Here is a 15,931-nt window from a genome sequence, read left to right on the forward strand (position 1 = left end):
GCACTCGCTGGAACAAGAAATAGCCCACTGGGCCCACCGATCGGGATCAATCCTAGACTGACAGCCTTCGTTACACCAGTCGTGGTGCACTGGCTGGAACAAGAAATAGCCCATTGGGCCCACCGATGGGGATCAATCCTAGACTGACAGCCTTCGTTACACCAGTCGTGGTGCACTGGCTGGAACAAGAAATAGCCCACTGGGCCCACCGATCGGGATCAATCCTAGACTGACAGCCTTCGTTACACCAGTCGTGGTGCACTGACTGGAACAAGAAATAGCCCACTGGGCCCACCGATCGGGATCAATCCTAGACTGACAGCCATTGTTACACCAGTCATGGTGCACTGGCTGGAACAAGAAATAGCCCACTGGGTCCACCGATCGGGATCAATCCTAGACTGACAGCCATTGTTACACCAGTCGTGGTGCACTGGCTGGAACAAGAAATAGCCCATTGGGCCCACCGATGGGGATCAATCCTAGACTGACAGCCATTGTTACACCAGTCGTGGTGCACTCGCTGGAACAAGAAATAGCCCACTGGGCCCACCGATCGGGATCAATCCTAGACTGACAGCCTTCGTTACACCAGTCGTGGTGCACTGACTGGAACAAGAAATAGCCCACTGGGCCCACCGATCGGGATCAATCCTAGACTGACAGCCATTGTTACACCAGTCATGGTGCACTGGCTGGAACAAGAAATAGCCCACTGGGTCCACCGATCGGGATCAATCCTAGACTGACAGCCTTCGTTACACCAGTCGTGGTGCACTGGCTGGAACAAGAAATGGCCCATTGGGCCCACCGATAGGGATCAATCCTAGACTGACAGCCATTGTTACACCAGTCATGGTGCACTGGCTGGAACAAGAAATAGCCCACTGGGTCCACTGATCGGGATCAATCCTAGACTGACAGCCTTCGTTACACCAGTCGTGGTGCACTGGCTGGAACAAGAAATGGCCCATTGGGCCCACCGATAGGGATCAATCCTAGACTGACAGCCTTTGTTACACCAGTCATGGTGCACTCGCTGGAACAAGAAATAGCCCACTGGGCCCACCGATCGGGATCAATCCTAGACTGACAGCCTTCGTTACACCAGTCGTGGTGCACTGGCTGGAGCAAGAAATAGCCCACTGGGCCCACCGATCGGGATCAATCCTAGACTGACAGCCATTGTTACACCAGTCATGGTGCACTGGCTGGAACAAGAAATAGCCCACTGGGTCCACCGATCGGGATCAGTCCTAGACTGACAGCCTTCGTTACACCAGTCGTGGTGCACTGACTGGAACAAGAAATGGCCCATTGGGCCCACCGATAGGGATCAATCCTAGACTGACAGCCTTTGTTACACCAGTCGTGGTGCACTGGCTGGATCAACCATGTAAATAGGTTACCAGACACTGATCGTATATTTGGATGCTTGGTATGTTTGTTCAACATAAGTACAATCTTGTACTACAGTGTTTGGCTGAACAATGTCTTGGTCTCGTATTAAAATCCCACAGTGACCAGTAATATTGATTTTCTAAGGTTTACAGCAGCGCTGATTAAATTACATAAGCCTGTGCACTTCAAAGATACGAGTAATGTCTCTGCCAGAAGAAGATCTCACTCGCAGTTTCCTTGAAGCAAGCACACGTGTGTGCAGTGGGCGTACATGTTTATTATGTTGACACAATGCCAGCTTATAAAACTGGATTTCATTCAAGACTTAAAGTTAAAGGCAAAAAAAAATATTCAACAAAGACCTGTGTTAAAAAAGATTCTGCCTTTTGATTATGTTGTCAAAATATTTTGTTATTATCATAGAATACAGATCCATTTTTTGTAAAAAAAAAAATAACATGACAGATAAAACATATTTGTCCAATATAAACATATGTTTTAAAGATTTATATCAGCATCATGTAATAAAAATTTAATTCTGTACTTATTTGTTAATTACATATTTAATTAGATATTGTTTTCAGTTTATACCATGTTATGTTGTTAGAGCATGAAAAAATTTATGAAAAAACACATTTTTAATGTCCAAGGTCCCAGGTAATGCTGATAAGAGGAGGTTACAGTTGGGAGGAGCTTATAGCTAAAGTCAAGCTATAGATGGAGTTTGTAGATTTAGGTTTAGATTTTAGATTCAGATTTAAGGTGTGTAGATTCCATAAACATGGAAATTATTGCATACATTGACAGTGCAGATTAATCAATATCAAGGAAGTCAAATATGTTTTTTATTTGCATTTCAGCATATTTTGTATATTCCATAGGCATTGGAAGCAGATGGTGGGCGGTGGTGGAAGGGGGGGGGGGGGGAGTAAACTGTAGATTTAGGTTTAGATTTTAGATTTAGATTTAAGGTGTGTAGATTCCATAAACATGGAAATTATTGCTTACATTGACAATGTAGATTAATCAATATCAAGGAAGTCAAATAAGTTTTTTTATTTACATTTCAACATATTTTATATATTCCATAGGCATTGGAAGCAGATATGGTGGGGGGGGGGGGGGGAGAGTTGGAAGGCGGACAGGTGCACTTCTCCCCTAACTGAAGATAATACATTGCCCCCACCCCTTCACTGGAAAGCAAATTAATATATTATTGGTTCTTGCTGGGCCTATGTTATCCATCTTATCTGTTGAACAGTATCTATAAAAGACCCTTGTGACCAATTGAAAGGAGTTACTGTATATATTGGATACATTACAGCTAATGAAACAGTTTGCTGACATATTGTTAAGTGATGGTAATCATTACTTTCTTTGGGGCAGGACATCGTAAAGCGCTCACTTGATATGTGGTCGGTCTAGGATCAATTTCTGTCAGTGGGCCCATTGGGCTATTTCTCATTCAGCTAATGCACCACGACTGGTTTGTCAAATGCCATGGTGCAGCTATCATGTTTGTGGGATAGTGCATATAAAAATATCCCTTGCTACTAATGGAAAAAAGTAGTAGGTTTCCTTTCCAAGACTTATATGTCAGAATTACAAAAATTTTAACATCCATTAGCTGATGATTAATAAATCAATATGCTCTAGTGGAAAAAAGTTTAAAGTTTGTATTATTTAACAATGCCACTAGAGCACATTGATTTTTTATCTTATCATCGGCTATTGGACGTCAAACATATGGTCATTCTGACACTGTTTTTTAGAGGAAACCTGTAGTCGCCACATATGCTACTCTTTTACAACAGGCAGCAAGGGATATTTTATTTGCACTTCCCACAGGCAGGATAGCACAAACCATGGCCTTTGTTGAACCAGTTATGGATCACTGGTCGGTGCAAGTGGTTTACACCTACCCATTGAGCCTTGCGGAGCACTCGCTCAGGGTTTGGAGTCGGTATCTGGATTAAAAATCTCATGCCTTAACTGGGATCCGAACCCAGTACCTACCAGCCTGTAGACCGATGGTCTAACTACGACACCACCAAGGCTGCTTATGCTCTAGTTGTGTCATTAAACAAAACAAAACTTAAAAAAAAAAAAAAAATCATTCCTTTCTTTCAGCAAACGTGGGGTGGATCAGGTTTCCTTTCCAAGACTTACATGTCAGAATTACAAACTTTTTTACATCCATTAGCTGATGATTAATAAATCAATGTGCTCTAGTGGTGTCTTTAAACAAAGCAAAACTGTAAAAAAAAATGTCATTCCTTTCTTTCAGCAAACGTGGGGTGGATTTTGGACTTCTCACCCATTCTGGCTTTTACATGAAGGACCGTGGTCAGAAGATTGACCGTCATGGCTGCCAGCTGCGTCTGCAGCAGTCGCTGGTTGAGGTGTACACTCGGTTCCACATCGAGTCAAACAGCCGCATCGACTACTACAAGAACCGCAAGGCCTACTTCAGGGTCACCGACCTCGTCAAGGACCGAATGGTCATCACAGACCCAGCTATAGCAACCTTGGAAGGGAAGATTATTCAAGGTCGTGGCCAAGGTCGAACAGAAATTCAGGTGGGTGCCATCTGAAAGCAGAAAGATTTTTTATTTTATTTGCCTGCATTGTATTGTGTGACTACTTGTGGCATTATCCCGGTTGTGATTGTTCCACAGGGCTTTTAGATTATGGTAGCCCCACTCCCATGGCTGATAGTGATATTCAATACTGGGCTAGTAAATAACTACTATTGCCATGCCCGATGGCTAGTGAAAAAAGTTGTCAAATGCAGCATTTCAGTCTTATTTCCTACCCCTAACCCCCACCCCCAAATCTTAATTTTTTAAAGTTCTATATCTCTCTTTAGGTGAGATATCTGATTATTACTATTAGTAAAATTCTATTAACTTAAAGTTATTGCTAGTGAATTTTTAATCATGGCTAGTACATTTTTAAAATCTCTGATCCCATGGCTAGTGGATTTTATAAAAATTCTAGAAGCCCTATTCCATGAAGTTTTAATTAAAACTCTGCTATATCTGCTGGTCACTTGTATATATTGTTTTCAGTCACAGTTGTGTACAAAATCTCATTGTTGTATCCTTTTGGCTACCATTAAAAAAAACCCCTTTTCATTTGCTATAAGCCGACTCAACATCTTAACAGTTAGTTGGCAGGTAGTATTTAATTCCATCATATAAAAAAGATGAACTCACAAATGAAGATGAAATTGTGGCTGGAAAAAAATCCCAAAGTGTTTTTGAAGACTCATTAGTTACTGTATAACACTTGTATTTTGTAACTATAACTGTTTGGGGCAGGACGTAGCTCAGTGGTGGACCCATTGGGCTATTTCTCGTTCCAGCCAGTGCTCTGCAACTGGCATATCAAAGGCTGTGATATGTCCTGTCTGTGGTATGGTGCATATGATAGATCCCATGCTGCTAATCGAACAGAGTAGCCCATGAAGTGGCAACAGCGGGTTTCCTCTCTCAGTATCTATGTGGTCCTTAACCATATGTCCAATGCCATGTAACCATAAAATATGTTGAGTACATTGTTAAATAAAACATTTCCTTCTATAACTGCTCATTAAATAATGATCTGATTTCAGCTTTTTTGTGTAAAATAATTTTTACAAAGTAGATTGCTTTTGATTTGAACTGCTGAGAAATGACCTTTATTTGGGTATAGTATGGAGGTTTCACCTTTTTAAAGAGCATTGCAGGTTTTGTTTTGAAATTTCCAGCCAGTGCACCATGACTGGCATATCAAAGGCTGTGGTATGTATTACCCTGTCTGTGGGATGGTGCATATAAAAGATCCCTTGCTGCTAATCGAAAAGAGTAGCCCATGAAGTGGCGACAGTGGGTTTCCCCTCTCAATATCTGTGTGATCATTAACCATATGTCTGACACCATATAACCGTAAATAAAATGTGTTGAGTGCATCATTAAATAAAACATGTCCTTCTTCTTGTTTTGAAGTCAGTATGATATCTAAGTTCGATAATAATGACTGCAATGCTCATCATCATCATCACATAACTGATTGAATTGCTCATCATCATCATCATCATCATCAAATAACTAAGACTGAATTTCTTATCATGAAATAACTAATATTGTGTGTTGCTGATTCTACAGGTTCAGTCTGCGTCTGGCCGAGTGATGGCTCGCCGTGAGGTCCGGGTGGGTAAGGACAAGGTGGTCATCGAGAGGCTGCTGGTGCGAGTGATCAGCGGAATCACCATGGAAATCACAGACGAAAGTCACCTCCCTGGCACGCTCACTGCTGTGGTGCACCTACAGGAGAAACTGGTCGCCATGCACCAGGTTTGTGCAACAACTGAAAAAAGCATATGAGGCTATTTTCTGAATTAAGAGCTGGGGTGGGATGTAGCCAAGTGGTAAAGTGCTATCTTGATGCGCAGTCGGTCTAGGATTGATCCCCGTCGGTGGGCCCATCAAGCTATTTCTCGTTCAAGCCAGTGCACCACGATTGGTATATCAAAGGCCATGGTATGTGCTATCCTGTCTGTGGGATAGTGCATATAAAAGATCCCTTGCTCTAATGGAAAAAATATAGCGGGTTTCCTTTCTAAGACTATATGTCAAAATTACCAAATGTTTGACATCCAGTAGCCGATGATTAAGAAATCAATGTGCTCTAGTGGTGTCATTAAACAAAACACATTTTAATTAAGAGCTGGGCCATCATGGCTTTGACAATGGAATCGTTTTATTTTCTTCTTTGCCATCATGATTTTCTTCCAAGACCTTGCTATCGGTATCACTTTGGCTCTCCATCACTCCCCTGAGACTAAGTAGTTCAAGGAGAGTTGTTTTTAGCTCCCCTTAGCATATGAAATTATATTGTATCAATATGGTAATATCTCAATTGGCTCCCCATAAAGTTAGGGGAGCAGATAATCACTCCCCACCATTTTTTTCATGTTAAGGTCTGTCTTCCCATTATAACATGGCACCTATCTTTCTGGTCTTTTGCCATCCAACTCGAACTCTCTGTTCTTGTCTCTTCAACAGGTTATGCAAAATTTTGTTATATTGCTCATTAAACTGTTGGGTTTTTTTATCAAAGTTTAAAGCCACTAACAGTAATGGTACAGTTTTAAGTGGGTTTTAAAAATATTTTGTAATACTTATATATTCAGAGTGGATATTTCCAGACTGAAATACGTATTAGGACACCAGAGCCATGTAAACAACTGCGAACCCTATTGTGATTGATAGTATTAATATTCCTTGCTATTTTTATTCTTAATTATTCTTGCACGAGGCGGGATGTAGCCCAGTGGTAAAACGATCGCTTTATGCACAGTCTGTTTGGCCCCGTCAGTAGGCCCATTAGGCTATTTCTCATTCCAGCCAGTTCACCACGACTGGTATATCAAAGGCTGTGGTATGTGCTATATTGTCTGTGGCATAATGCATATAAAAGATCCCCTGCTACTAATGAAACAAATGTAGAGGGTTTCCTCTCTAAGGTGATATATCAAAATTTCCAAATATTTTGGCATCCAATAGTCGATGAATAATAATCAGGGTGCTCTAGTGGTGGTGTTAAACAAAACTTTTTTTTTTTTTATTCCTGCAAATATTTTTGTTGTTAATGTCTCATTACGGTATGTTTGTGATACAACAGTATTGTTCTTTCTTCACACTCAGGAAGCCGTGCTGGATGTTGTTATACAGTACTCGGACGGGACAAGCTTTCCACTCAAGTACGTCAACCATGAAGACTACGACCTCAAAGTGACCTCCCACAACCACAACATAATTGATGTTCCATACCCGCATGCTTCATATCAGTACGGAATCCGGGCCGTCGGCGAGGGGAGCGGGGAGCTAGTCAAGGTCATATTCCGACTCGGAGGACTCTGTCCACGGAAACGGTCGCGGCCCTTGGCGACGAGCTTCGTGTACGTGAATGTCGACTTCTCGAAGAAGACCAACTACCTGGACCGGCTGCAGAGTGACGGCAACTACGACAACCGTGCCAGCGACCGGTGGGACAGCAACGGTGATTACTACTACACGGCCGACAAGACCATCTTCAACATCCACATCAACAAGAACCAGCATGCGAAGGGCCGCATGAAGACCAAGCTCAACAAGTTCTCCAAGGTGAGCAAGGAGAACGTCAACCCGCAGGGCATCCCCATCGACCTGGCTCTGGATGACCTGCCTGAGTCCAACAACAACAACAACCCCAAGACCGAGGCCCACCAGCAGCCCATTGCAGAGTTGCAGGGGTTGTCTCCCCTGGAGATCGGGATGTACGTCCTGTTGGCAGTGTTCTGCGTAGCCATTCTCGTGTTCACCATCAACTGCGTCGTGTTCATGATGAGATACCGACGGAAGCGCATGCCCAAGGTGTCCAAGGAGTCTGTGAAGCAGGCCAATGACTGGGTGTGGATCGGCCGTTCCACGCTCGAGCGCAACGGCGCCAACCACACACGGTGCTCCCAGACGCTGATGCCGCAGGAGGACTTCAACGGCAACCAGATGCTGATGCGGCCACCAAGTGGCAGCCACAGCTGCGACGGCTCCAACAGCGGGAGCAACAGCAACAATAACAGCAACCGCAACAGCACCGTGTCCACGTACAAAGGGTCCGAATGTAGCATCCGGATCACGGCCAACCCGTTCGCAGAGAACGCCGACCCGGCAAATATGAATGACCCTGAATGGGATTACGAGGCAATGGGCATGACGTATGATCAGTTGATGGAATATTTTGACAATTTGAAAGAATCTACGGCATAAAAGCAGACCTTTTTTTTAAAAAACAAACAAAAAAACTTGTAAACAAATTAAGTCAGTCATGAAAAAAAAGAGTATGATGAACAAAAAAACAAACAATTGTTGTGAAACTTGTGCTTTCAGATTGTGTCTGGGTTCATAGAGGAAGTAACTCTGCTGTTGGGACCTATCCGTGCAAAGATTTGCCCCATCGGAGCTTCTTGTTCTTAACTTAAAAAGCTTGCATCATCCCATGTAAGGGATGATGATTTTCTTCTGCGGTTGATGATGTCATCAGATGTTTATAAAACAATTCTGGACAGTGATGTTGTGAGGTGGGGAGTTGGGGGTGGGGAGGATGGGAATCATAATTATGAATGTGGTGTTTTCTGGGTGTTTTGGGGGGGGGGGGGGTTCTTACCAGATGAACTTTGTTTATGCAATTATGGTGCATTGAGTTGAATTTTGTTTTGGTTTATGATTAGTGGTATGTTATGTTATCTCCATGATGTACTTCAGTTGTTAAAGATCATGGCTTCCGTTCTCGACAAGACTGGAGTTTGAAAAAACAAAAACCGAACAGAAGCACAAAAACCAGTTTGCTGCCATTGTGATGATAGCAAAGCTAGTTTTTTTGCATCCCATATTCTGTTGCAAGTCCAACAGATGGAGATGTTAAATGGTGTGGATTGGCAGCAGCAGGCACTTGTTCTGTTTATGGGGGATGCCAAACAAAACGAGTCATCAGTGGGCAGTAATAGAGAATTTGATGTTAAGTTTTGTTGATTTTAGTAAAGCGTGTCACTTATGGGCTTATATGCTTAATAAAATCTTTAAGAGTCTGTGGACTGTAGTGTCAAATCAAAACCATTAACATGTTCAAATCGTGATTAACAACAAAAATACTGGGGACATTATACAATGCTATAAACAGACAGTGTGTCACATATGGGCTTATATGCTTAATAACATATTTAACAGTCTGTGGACTGTAGTGTCAAATCAAAACCATTAACATGTTCAAATCATGGTTAACAAAAATCCTGAGGACATTGTACAATGCCAAGACAGACTTCAAAACCAATGCATATATGTTCTTTCACTTAGCAGGTCATTAAAACGTACATTCGCGATCACAATGTTGTTGCCTACCAGAAAAATATACCGTAACTGTTTTCAGATGTGATGGCTTAATGTGTCTTTTACTTAAGGAAGAAATGGTGACACATGATTTGCCCTGTCAGTTTGTTCAGAGTTAGTCGGCCAAACTTCAGACTCTTTAACATTTTAATAAGCATTTGATCCCTATGCATGTAAAGCATAACTTTTTTTCTTCTTTTTTTTTAATTGTAATTTTAAATATAAAAAAAAAAAAATTGGTTTGACTGTAAACTTAGCATTATTCATTTTTTGTTTTAAACTTTTTGTTTTAAAGATCTCTGGAAGATTATCTATGAACTAGAGACATTTGACTTGTCAGTCGCTGGCTGTAAGGCCGTTTTTACACGGACAATTTTGGTTTGGTATCGGTCGATACAGAAATCGACCAATCTGAGGGCATGGACTAACGTTGATATTTTCTGTGATTCATTATTGTTGAAGTGTCATTTATGAAGAACTTTTACTGTTAAGTGTTGTTACTTTTGTTCACCAAGTATTGTGTGTGTGAGTGTGCACCTGTACATATTGATTATCAAACACATATTTTTTCTTAGCAAGGGAGATAACTCTTGCTGGCTAGTTGGCAAGATCCAGGATGGTGGATCTGAGAAAAAAAATCTGATTTGAGGAGCAAGAATATTGTTTCGCTGGCCGATTGGTTGGGAAAATTGGAACAAGCATATTCACTACAGCGGTGATGATTGGCTGATCACCACAGTGTAGAACTGTACATAATACTCAATATAAATATATCTTGCATGTCGATATATTTGTAGCTGATCAAACGACCACAGTTATGTGACAATCAAATATGTACCGGAGTTAATATTAATCATAGTGCACATGATATTTATCAGTCACATGAAACCTACATCCGATGTGTGTGCTGTAGTATATTTCATGTAGTACACGTATGTGCATCTATATTTCATGTTATATTGTCATCAGCTGTTGTATGAAATGTGTATACTAATTGTAACATTGACTTGTTGACACACATATTTCTTCGGTCTTGGCAGTTTTCTATAGAATACAGTACTGTTCAGCCTTTAAGAATATGGCTGTTTTTTTAAAGATAACTATTTCATGTTTGATGTGTAACTATATATTTATCCTATAACTTACCCATAATGTAAATGTCATAACACATTTGATATTTTGGTGTGTTAACCCTTTTAATATACCTGTTGCTGTCAAAGGGTCATTTGTTTACTAGTAAACCAATCTGTACATCTGAAAGTAACTACAATTATGCCAATCTTGATGACGATATATTACAGGTGAAGACGATTTTAGACCTAATTACTAAATATTAAATGAATTTTTTTTTTTAAAGTGTAAAATATCAGCCTCATCTAGTTATTAAGTATTTGTCTTGGCAGAGCCTCGACGAATTTATACAGCTTAACATAGACTTGCTTGATGTTTTTCTTTATTAAAAACTGCTTGTGATGAATTCCTGTATATACTTGGCGACAACAGAAATGTGATGTGCAAATTAACAGTAAGATATGTTGTTTTAGGTGGTGATGAGATATAGAACAACATTGTTAAAAGAACAATAGTTTTTGCCACGAGTCCTTTTGTAGATAGTTTTTTTCTGACACGAGTCTGGAGAAAATCAGTCATGGAGCAACAAAGATTGATTTTCTTGAGACAAGTGTCAGAAAAACCATCTACAAAAGGACGAGTGCCAGACATATTTTCTAGTTCAGTCAGTCTAATAATTTTAGTATAATTATTACAAAATTCACTGTGCATTTATTTTTGTACAGTGATGTTGCATATTACGTAACGTTACATATTACATGATGTCTCGTAATATGTTTGCTAAAAGCATCACATAATCAATAGGTAGCAACAGCTGTCTACCTACTAAACGACAAGACTGATTAACCACTGAAAAGGGCGCATTAGCTGTAAACTAGAAGGGCATTCCTGTTGACATAAGATAATTTACATTGTGCAGATCCTGTACATGTACATTTTATTTGTATTTACTCACATTTCTTTTGTCGCTCAGTGTAGATGTCAGAATATATTGAATTGTTCTTTTAATAGTGCACACCATCATATTGAAAAATATGCTTATTGAAATGAAGCACAGATTTGTGAGTATTTCACATTTAATAACAGGTACTTTGATTATCATACTAGAGCAGAAACATGCTGTTATCAGTCTTGTTTTCAAGGATTACACACACACACACACAAACACAGATATATATATATATATATATATATATATATATATTACTAGCAGATACTAGTACATGTTTATATACATGTACATACAAACGTGTGTACATACATGTACATATTACTACATACATACATATACACACAGACACGCACATGTATTTGTATGTGTAATTAGAACACTAGGCTGTTATAAATTAAATTCTAGATTTTCATCCAATTTTTTTTTTCAAAATAGGGATCGGAGTGAAATTTTATTTTATATTTCCAGGACTTTGGAAATACCACTCATTGAGCAAAAACAGGAGTTTTTAGTCTGTACTAAAACGGAGGTGGGCAGGGATGAAAATTTTGGATTTATTTTATAATGGTCTTAAATGTCAATTAAAGCATATTCTTTATTAGTTATGTGTCAGGCGCCTACTTGTGTCACTGTAGTGAAATAATGCTACACAGTAGTCTTGTGATCTGAATGTAGTTTGTCCAGTGGTTAGAGATGCTGAATAAGGTTCATTGTTCAGATTTATTTGTGGTCGTTAGTAACAGTAGACAGTGGATTTCATCTTCACGTCAGTTTTTAACTTATCAACTCGGGGATAATTTAACAAGAATTACCATTTTGGGGCAGAGAGGATGAAGAGTTTCAATAATACCAACTTACTATTTTAAGATATTGGTTTTAGATCGCCTTCAAATCTCATCTGATATCCCTCTAAACAACCCCTTAAATAGCCAGTTAAACACCCTTCTCCCTAATGTATCTGATCGACCCCTATTATCGGAATATTCATTGCATGGAGTTATCAGTTGAAAAATAGCTGCTTTGTTTAATAAATAGAGTTGCTGAATAGTGATGAGATTTCAAATGAGGATTAAATGTTGCGAAGTTGATAATTAAAAAAATATATATTTTCTTTTTATGTATTTAATTATCTCATCACTTAAATGGGAAATTATATATTAACTTTTGTTAGTAACTTTTGAAGATGATATCCACTGTTATTTATTTTTTAGGCATCCTTCCAAACAAGCCCCAACATGTATTTGCATTTTCATTGTCTGCTAACATTCAACAAGTTATGAATTTCTGACAATTTGGTTTTCTCTTCTATTTTTAACGTCACTCATGCAACAAATGAACCATATGCTGTACTTCTGGCTTTGTTTTGATTTCATTGAATTTTAAATTCAAATTGATGCACTTTGGAATGTTGATACAAACAATTTGAATATTATTGAATTCCTACATTGAACACTGTACACATTCTCCTCAAGACCCAAACACAGTTATATCTCTGCTTTTGTTTTGCCGACAATTCTTGTGTAAAGGCGACGTCACATGATACGAGTGCCTTGCATGAGAACAGCCGATTGCATATCAACTGATGATTCGGATGAAATCGTAATGTTTATCTTGTCACAATCGGCTGTTTTCATGGCTATTCTCCAACGAAGCATTCGTATCATGGGGCATCATGTTAAGTCCGAATCAAATTCATGATGGCTCGTTTGTAAGAATGTGTGACCTTGTAACGAATGTAGATCTGAGTGTTGTGAATACAATGTTACTATGTCTGTATTGGTGCTCCCAGCCGTACGTGTACAGTGTATGTACCGGTATATATTAAATAACCACCTATGTTATAGTAAATTACCTCTCGTCAGGTCACAACTGATTGAATGAATTTATTTATATTCAAGTAGCACTAACACATTTTTATTATTATTTATATATACAAATTTTTGTATTTTTTTAAAACCTAAGTTCCCCAAAATATTAATTCACTTACTAGTGTTTAGTTAATTACCTTTTACAATATTGTATTTACGGAACTCTCATCTTTTGTGAACAAAACTTACAATGAAGTTGAATATTAAGAGAATTATTTTAATTCATGATGTAATTTCTTTCCAGTGATTAACACAAATTAAAAATTATTTCATAAACAAAAGAAAGAAAGGAAAGTATAAATTAGAATTGATTTGTGTGGCAGTATATTTGTGTACTGCCTATTAAAACAAAATGAATTTGACTAATAATGATCCTTTTTTTCAATAACATTTAAAACAAATTATTTACTTTTTTTCTTCATTTACTATTTTTTATTTATTATTATTGTTGTTTTTTTTGCATAAAATTTGTTTTTACATTTATAAACAAAACCAGATTTTAACAAGTTTTTTAAAACTAATTTATAGACATTTCCTTGTTTTTACTGTTTAAATATCGTTTTTAATGAAATAATTTCATATGGGATTGATTTATGAACCTTAAGAACATGTTTGTTAATATAAAACATGTTACTTTTGTGGCATTTATTTTGTTTGTTCCACTGGTTGTGTAGATGTAAGCATTGTTATTGATTACATGTCTGTCCATCATGTTATTCTGTTCAATATGTTATTTGATCTGTCCATCCGATGTGTTCAGTGTTTTTAGTAGACATGTAGCACACACGTTTGTGATAACTTCCCATTTCTGTTCTCACTACCTTGTCTCCCTTTTTCTACTCTCATGTTTCACCCATTCCTTTTATAGGATCCACACACAGTATGTTTATAACTATTATACTTTTAAAATAACATACTGAAACTTAATATGTTCTTGGTATTTAAAACAATTTTTATGAAATAGAAGCAAATTGTAAATTCAAACCAATATTACAGTTTATTTTATTTATTATTTAATATATTTTAAAGAAAAAAAAATTTGAAGGAAAATTCTTTCCCTACTATATGGAAAATGAATATTGTTGTTTATTTCTGATATAAATTATAAATAAAATATTTGAAAATGGTTATGATAAGTGAAATCATTTGTATCATTTCTTACATTTCTTTAGATTTATTGTAATTATTTCAGAAAATATAACATTCAGTAAATTTTGTTTATGTTTTTACTTTATTTTATTTAACTTTCAGACATGTTCAAGTGATTAAAATAATAATAATAAATAATTTATATGATTGGTTGAACACCATCCATGTGGCTAGCTTCAATGAAGTATTTTCTGTAGAACAATTTGAGACGTAAGACAAGGTTGTTCATTAAATGCAAGCTTGTTCATGCTACAGATTTATTCATCAAAGATTTTTAAATGTTATTAAATGGTAAAAATAAAATTAAGTCTTTTTTGTTGGTACTTTGGTTAATTATTGTCTGGTAATTTTCTATACCCCTGGTGGGGATGGGGGTCTTATTTTTAATGAGTTCATACCGTATATAATTTTCCCCTTTTATTTTTATTTTGCTATCTTTTTATCTTTCATTTTCAGAATATTTAGTTTTTATAACATTCTCTGCAAGAGTATCTATTTAGCAGTCTTTTCTCTTGACATCATCATCTATCCTTTGTGTTATGTTAAATTTATGTACACAATGCACGTGTTAATTTGTGTTTGTTATTATTATAATTTTTTTGGGATGATGCACTACGTGTTTGTGCATTGTTCGTGACAGATTAGGTCAACTGTCAATAAACCATTTCATTATAATTATGTATTGTTATTATTATTATGTGTTGCCTAATTTAAGGTAATGTGTTATTATGGACTCTTTGGGCAAACTGTTACTTTGTATACCCAATACTTCCTCTTTTTGGAAATGGGGGCTTATTTGTAAATATATGTAAGTCTCTGTACTTCAGCATTATAGGTTATGTTGATATCTGTCGCAGGGGTGGGTAACTGGAGAAAGAGAGGGTTTTTGGATCTATTGGGAGGTGGGGGGGGGGGGGGGGGTCAAGCATCAAATGTTATAATGGCTTTCATCATAGAGCACCTGTTCATTGATTGAAATATAAAAACCTGGGATGCATTTTAGTTCATTCCACCTCACAGGTTTCAATTTGGCATAGTGCTTTCCCTTCCCTCAAGTGAGATTGACGGAGTTGTAAAAAGATATATTGATCCTTCAGTCGACCTATTTCATCCAGTATTTATTAGCATGTACACACACACACACACACACACACACACATACACACATAGGGTATATAAAGTCCTTTTCAGCTGAGATGTTTTGTACCATGTATCATTGGATAAAATGGTGGCCATCTTGAAACATTACAGCCATATTGACATTTCAAGTTGCTCATTGATTAGTTTAAACAATATTTATTCCATTTGCTGGTGGGATTGGTCGACAGGCTACAAGTCTATATATTAGGACCTTTCCCTACATTTTTTTTTTACAAACAGACTGACAAGATGATAAAGTACAATTAATAACTAACAATAATAATAATAAAACATAATAGTAGATGAATAACATAAAAATGAGCTACAGAAAGGAAAGGTACGTACATAGAAATAATACAGGTAGTGCTTACAATAAAGTCATGAACGGATTTAAAAATGTCTACATTTTCCTGATTAGTTAAGTGTAGATCGCCAAATAACAA

At 37.7% G+C, this 15,931-nt stretch overlaps 1 protein-coding gene across 1 annotated transcript in view; it reads left to right on the forward strand.

Moving 5' to 3' along the window:
• The window catches only part of LOC121368124 (transmembrane protein 132C-like), a 116,665-nt gene extending 101,642 nt beyond the window's left edge, over window positions 1-15,023 (forward strand). Inside the window, exons 7-9 of the mRNA XM_041492699.1 lie at window positions 3,689-3,980; window positions 5,550-5,738; window positions 7,092-15,023. Of these exons, the coding sequence (XP_041348633.1) occupies window positions 3,689-3,980; window positions 5,550-5,738; window positions 7,092-8,192 (1,582 nt within the window). The 3' untranslated portion in view covers window positions 8,193-15,023. The remainder of the gene's footprint in view (window positions 1-3,688; window positions 3,981-5,549; window positions 5,739-7,091) is intronic.
• Window positions 15,024-15,931: the final 908 nt, after the last annotated feature.

Source organism: Gigantopelta aegis, chromosome 3, assembly GCF_016097555.1.
Source record: "Gigantopelta aegis isolate Gae_Host chromosome 3, Gae_host_genome, whole genome shotgun sequence".
Lineage (NCBI taxonomy): Eukaryota > Metazoa > Mollusca > Gastropoda > Neomphalida > Peltospiridae > Gigantopelta > Gigantopelta aegis.